The following is a 7,072-nucleotide window of genomic DNA, read 5'->3' on the forward strand; positions in this document are numbered from 1 at the left end:
TTACAAGTGCATATATTCTTTGACTACATCAAAGAAATCTAGAGGTGCAGTCATATGTACTAGAAATTATGTTTGTTAAAATTTAACTGTGGATGTTTTGTCTACAAATAGCAAGAGATTAGAAGCAATTCAGTATTCTTCAATAGCATTCTGGCATGGTTGCAAGCCTTGAACACCGGAACTTGGGAGGCCAAAGCAGGTGAAACTCTCAGTTAAAAGCCAGCCTGGTCTATGTAGAAAGTTACAGGATAGCCAGAGCTACACAGCGAAATCCTGTCTTGAAAAAACATTGATGTGTATGGAACTCTTAAAAATAATGCATAAAGCTTTCCTCTGACGGCGGCCATCAGGTGAGCCAAGATGGGCGCATACAAGTACATCCAGGAGCTGTGGCGGAAGAAGCAGTCGGACATGATGCGCTTCCTGCTGAGGGTCCGCTGCTGGCAGTACCGCCAGCTGTCCGAGCTGCACCGGGCTCCCCGTCCCACCCGGCCCGACAAAGCGCGGAGGCTGGGCTACAAGGCCAAGCAAGGTTACGTCATATACAGGATTCGCGTCCGCCGTGGTGGCCTCAAACGCCCGGTGGCCAAGGGTGCGACCTACGGCAAGCCTGTCCATCATGGTGTGAACCAGCTAAAGTTCGCCCGAAGCCTTCAGTCTGTTGCTGAGGAGAGAGCTGGACGCCACTGTGGGGCTCTGAGAGTCCTGAATTCTTACTGGGTTGGCGAAGATTCCACATACAAATTTTTTGAGGTTATCCTCATCGATCCATTCCATAAAGCTATCAGAAGAAACCCTGACACCCAATGGATCACCAAACCGGTCCACAAGCACAGAGAGATGCGTGGGCTGACGTCTGCAGGCCGCAAGAGCCGTGGCCTTGGAAAGGGCCACAAGTTCCACCACACTATTGGTGGCTCTCGCCGTGCAGCCTGGAGAAGGCGCAACACTCTGCAGCTCCACCATTACCGCTAATATATGTAATGCTTGTACAATTCATACCCAATAAACAATTTAGGACCGTCAAAAAAAAAATAATGCATAAAGAATGGAATTGTGGAGAGAGAAACATGACCAAGGCTCTGTGATATGAAGACTCCCCATGATGAGCTAAGTGATTGACAGTGTTTGGGTGGCTTGACATATTTGTATTGGAAGGTAAGATATTTATATATACATAAATATGTGTAAGAAGCTACCAGAAAATAAACATCTGTAGCACAAAATGTATGCTGACTGATACTGTTGGGTGAGTGTCAGAAAATGCTGGGAGAAGGAGACTTTTTGTAATAAACTCTCCTGTGTTTTGAATAATCTTGATTTACTGACAACTGAAGAAACATATTTACAATCAACCCTATGTTTTGAAAATCTGAATTTACTGATAGCGGAACAAATACACATATACAATTACTCCTTAATATTCATGACATTAAATACAGGACCCTATGGGCACCAAAGTTTGCATGCCTTTCAAAATTGTGCTGTATTTGCATATAACTTATGAACACTTTCATATCTACTTAAATCATCACTGGAGTGCTAATAGTACTTAGCAGAGTACAAATGGTTTGGAAATCATTGTGCTTTATTGTTTAGGAAGCAGTGAAAAGGAAAAGGTCTGCACACATTTAGTACAGATGTGATTCCTTTGAGAATATTTGCACTCTGAGATAAGATGAATCTATGAACATGTTATCTACAGATGTAGAGAATTAATTTTGTATACGACTTTTAAATTAGAAATATAAAATAAATCGTACACAATACAATCAAGAAATGTTAGGAAAAAGAAAATTTATCCTTAAAACATGATTTTACAGCTGGGTAGGTAGCATTGTAGAAGAGTGTTTGCTTCCTATATGAGAGTCTCTGGTTTCAGCAGTAGCACCGAAAAAAATAATAATAAAAGAAAAAGAGCTATTTTAGAAGTCACATTTGGACAGATGAAATGCATGATTCAGGCATGCTGTGTCTGAGTCAGTGGGACACGGTTTTACTCAACAAGCATATGTAAGATACCCTGCTGAAGCTCTAACATCACATCTGGCTACAAGACCTTACAGACCAAGTTCCGATCTTCTTTTCACATATCACCTTTTATGCTTAACTGTTAAAACAATTTTTGATTTAAAGAATAATTACAACATTTCTCCCTCCTTCTTTTCTTTCCTACCCCTCCCATGCCTAGCTTCCCCTCACAAATTCATGGGCTTTTCTTTAACCATTGCTGTTATACATACATGTAAACAGAAACAGTCTGTTAAATCCACTCAGTGTTATCTGCAAGTATGTTTTTAGGGCTGATTACTCCAGGTAATCAGGTCAGGGTGTTCATTCCTGAGGAAGACTAATTCTCCCTTTCTTGGCAGTTACAAATTGCCTGTAGCTCTTCATCTAGGTGTGAGGCCCTGTGAGGTTTTCCTCATCTACACTGGGATATCAGTTGTTGAAATTGTTCAAGTCTTCTTTAAGTGTCCATGTTGTTGAGACTTCATTGGTGAAATGTCCCTGTCATATCTAGAAGGTGTAATCTCACAACAGAGTTCCTGGTCCTCTGGCTCTTACAATTTTTTTCCTCCTCTTCTTCCTAGATTTTCCTTGAGCTGGGGATGTAGGAGCTATGCTGTAGATGTATCTGTGGAACATGCATAGAGTTGTTTTCTAGGAATCTTTAGTTTCTTTCACAAACAAGAACACAAGCCTCTTTCTTAAGTTTTCAGAGCAGTATCCTTTTGGTCACCTACTTATTGCTAACTAGAACAGAAAACTTTCCAATGAGCACAAATGTCTACGCTTGTGAAAATTGGGTATGCCTGACTTCATGGTCCAGCCCAGTCTCTATGTAGAATTGTAGGCATTGTGCTTCTTACCTATGTCCAAGAAAGGAAGAGAGTCTCTCTCTCTCTCTCTCTCTCTCTCTCTCTCTCTCTCTCTCTTTCTCTCTTCTCTCTCCCTCATCATACTTAGTAGCCCACACAGTCCACCAACTCACTATGTAGCCCAGGTTTTCCTGGAACTCGTGATCTCTTTGTCTCAACCTGCCAAGTACTGAATAATGCATCTAACCATTCCTGGCTCCAACAAAGGATTTTTATGGCCGAACACTTGAATTATAATAATGGGGAGACATGGCTCCTGAAGCAAACCATACAAAATAGGGAATTTCTTTGAAGCTTCTGTCTTTGCATTTAGAAATCTCTCCAATTACATTCTATTCCACATCGAGTTTCTAGTTTAGTATAAAACCAATAAAAATGTAGAACTTCTCCCTCAGAATATCTCATTCTGAAGTTCCTCCGTGTTCGACATTCGCCACACAGTTTAGAGTCTCTCACCACAGTGTTCCAGTTTAAAAAGCATTCACATGAGATTGAGAGCACTGTTTCAGTAATTCCAGTTTAAGTATTATTTTCAACCAAGGCATCCAAAACCTGTGTGTTACATAGATGCCAATAGTTAGAGATGAGCATCAATGTGGCTCAGTGGTGAAGTACTTGCCTAGCATGTTGCAGGCCCAGGTCTCAATCTCTCCCACTGCACAACACTATAACATTGACAACTAAGATACTATACAATGTATTTCATTAGATCTCCAAGTATTTTGCATGTTTAAAATCGTCACTTTAAAAAAATGGCTCTGATACAATGTTTTACTTTTTTGGTAGCACCATTTATATAGAGTGACAGTCAAAGCATCTAGTAAGTCTGTGGTTGACCTCAGCTAAGAGATAGCTGAAGAGTTACTCTATTAAAAGCTACTGTCAATTATAACTAATCAAGAGAACACTATAAGTGTTAGCCAATGGATTCTCTTACTTTAGTACTTAAAACTAGGGAGTACTTCAAAATAGAAAACTCAGTAACAGTGGTTTGATTTGGTTTGATTTACCAACAGTACTTCAGTTGGTAAAGAGGTTGCCTTGGAAATGAGTTTGAGTATGAACACCCAGATAGAAAGCTAGACACACATCCATAATCCTGACAATGGGGAGTTAGAAACAGGTGGGTCCCTGGGGCCAGTGATAGACCCTTCTTAAACAAAAAGTGGACATCACCTGACAGATGAAATCCAAGGTAGTTCTCTGACCTCTACATGCAACTGAACATACATGCATGTGATCACACACACACACACACACACACTGGATTTATTGTTAGTTGACAAAATATTAAGCAAAATTGTCTCTTCTTCCTGTGCTGAGATTCAAATACAAGGCCCCTATATGACAGGCCAGTGCTTCACCACTGAGCAATGGCTTGTCCAAATAACATCATTTGTTTGTCTGTTTCTTTATAAGCAGGGTCTCTCTGTAGCATTACCTAGAACTTGTTTGTTGGCCCTGCTGGCCAGAGATTTGTAATTCGCTTCCCAACTCAGCCTCTCAAATTATGAGATCACCAGTATATACCACACACCCAAATTAGTAATGTCCATTTGTTGAAAATTAATGTTTCACAAAAAGACGCTATTCTAATTCTCCAGAGAATTGTCTAAACATCCACTGTGAATTAATTCGCACAAAACATCCTGCTGTGCAGTGGTGGTTCAGGTCTTTAATCCTAGCTCTCCGGAGACAGAGACAGGTGCATGTCTGTAAATTTGAGGCCAGCCTGGTCTACAAGAGCTAGTTTCAGGACAGCTAGGACTGTGACATAGAGAAACTCTGTCTCGGAAAACCAAATAAGGAAGGAAGAAAGGAAGGAAGGAAGGCAGAAAGAAAGAAAGAAAGAAAGAAAGAAAGAAATCCTGCCCACATGCAAAGAACTGCAAACCAAACAACCAGCTCACAGTGTGACTCATTGCGCTTCTTGCTGCCACTGGAGCTCCTGGAGTCTGCCGCCAAGCAGCCTGTACCAGGCATGATCCTTCTGTGTATTCAGTCTTTCACATGTCTTCTTTCAGCCAGTCTTTTTCTATGTAAAAGAGTGTACGGGAAAAAAATCAGTCACTCACACTGAGGACACGATGCCACATGGTCAAACAGAAACGCCTGGATAAAAATTTATGTGCCAATGAACAGCAGCAACCTTCGCTTATTGTTATGTTGACTCAGAGAAAAATCAGTAACTTTCACACATTGGTCAGTGCTATGAATGGCCCATACTCATCTGGTGGTTAAAATCCGTGAGAAATAATGAGCTACCTAAAACTATAAGAGAACCTACAGGAATGACGCACAGCACTAACCAAAACACATAACTATAGCCACCGAGTGTAGGACCACAGGAAAGAGAAATATGGCAAGACATCTCGACCCCATGAGATCTGCAAACAGTGAGCGGTCACCTGCAGCTGCCTTTGACTTGAAGAGCCTCAGAAGAGTAAATAAGAACTCAATTGAGAAGAAAACAGCCAGCATGAAATGAATGCTTCATTCCTCCTATCCGATGACCTGCAGTTGCTGGGAAGACTCACTGATTTGGGCATAAGGATAGCTCAGTGCTCCCTGCAGCACAGACGCCATAGTCCTGGAAACACCAGCATTTTCTTCTTTCACTGAAACTTGGCTGAGGGCTTGTCCCGCTTTCTCTTTCTTTAAATCACCCTGAGAAACAGAAACTTTTCTTGCAACCCTGGATGACTTCACCATCATGGTTTCAATTTGAAGGCTTATCTGGAGGCTCATCTAGGGCCAGTGCTGCTAAGCCAAACTGTGTCTAGAACAGGGAATGTGGCCAGGGCCTTCCCACCATTCTGGACCGGCAGGAAGGAAGGTGATAGTTGGACCCTGAGGCTATCATTTGTTTCTCCTCTTGTCTTTGAAAGGTTAGTTAGGAAAGGCCCCCTATATACCACCTCTTAACTCTGTTTATCCAAGCAGGTAGCCAGGCCTAGGGGATGTAGCTACTTCATTCTGGAGTTAATCACAGGCAGCTGATGCAGTAATTCTTCAGAATTTTACCCCAGGTGAGATTGAATCTTATACTTTTGTCTTCGAATCTAATATCTACCTTCTCTATTTTTATCTTACTTGTTTGAGTCAAAATAAAAGGGACCATGAAGTAGGAAGCTGGGATGCACAATGGTTCTTTTAGCAAGTTACATCACTGGGCATCCAGACTTGAACAGATACAAAGCCAATCATAACAAAAAGAAAACAAACAGAAACGACTTGTCCTGTTGACCTGAGGTCTGTCTCATAACAGTGTGCTCAGACTTCTTGGTCTGAGCCAGGTCTAGGAGGGAAGCCTCTGCTCTGCGCAAATCAACAGTGGAAGGAGGAAAGGGGGCCATTTTCTTAGAAAAACGAGTTTGGTAGAGAACACTCGCTGTCTGTATTAGCAGTGGGAGATGTGCGAAGTTCCTGTCAGCCTGAAGACAGATAGCCTTTGGTGTCCGAACCTTCTATCCCTCTGGAACTTTGAGAGACAGGCCTACTATTGTTTGAAACTAAACTTGAATGGTAGTTAAATTTCTTTCTTCTGTCCCTTTCTAGAAGCCATCTGAGAGGAAGGCCTCACTGGTTCTAGCCAGTGCAACAGCTATCTATGGACTCTCCTTTGGGCTGAGAGCATGGAATTCCTTCCTCTGTTTCTTTGCTTTACTATGAGGGGCCTTCACAATTGAGGATAATTTATCCCATTAGATCCTTGCTAATGTAATTTAGGTACTTATTTAAACCAGCAGAGGAACTGACCACATTTAATCTGAGATTTGTGAATCCCTCCTGACTCACACCCAGATGAGAGAGTACACTCATCATGGCGCTGAGTTCACCATAGGCAGAAAGGAACCATGTGGCTGTGTTGTCATCATAGATCGTGACTTCATCAAGACAGAGGCCACCATGTTACTTTGCTGGAATCTTGGTTAGAAAATGAGGATCACCATTATTGGTTGCCATCTTGGTTAGTGACATCATTAAGATGTTAGCACCCATAAAAGTTAGTATCACTGAGACTTTTAGGGGTTCACTGAACCCCTGGAGTTTCCTGTGCCATAGGCAGTCCTATCATGTACTCCTATTGTTTTCCTTTTTTAATCTTCCTGATGAGCAATGGGATCATTGAAATGAGAGAAGCATAACAGGCTCCAATATGGCTTGTATTACTTATTTGATAAGGCTGA

The 7,072-nt window shown here is 41.8% G+C and overlaps 1 protein-coding gene across 1 annotated transcript; it reads left to right on the forward strand.

Annotated features, from left to right (window-relative positions):
• The first annotated feature begins 360 nt into the window (after positions 1 to 360).
• Positions 361 to 975, forward strand: LOC121440613 (60S ribosomal protein L15-like). The gene has a single exon (XM_041641386.1). The coding sequence runs from the start codon at positions 361 to 363 to the stop codon at positions 973 to 975; it is 615 nt and encodes a 204-aa protein (XP_041497320.1).
• The last annotated feature ends 6,097 nt before the right edge of the window (positions 976 to 7,072 follow it).

Source organism: Microtus oregoni, unplaced genomic scaffold (assembly GCF_018167655.1).
Source record: "Microtus oregoni isolate MIOR12 unplaced genomic scaffold, Mior012 000002F_ref0000024, whole genome shotgun sequence".
Classification (NCBI taxonomy): domain Eukaryota; kingdom Metazoa; phylum Chordata; class Mammalia; order Rodentia; family Cricetidae; genus Microtus; species Microtus oregoni.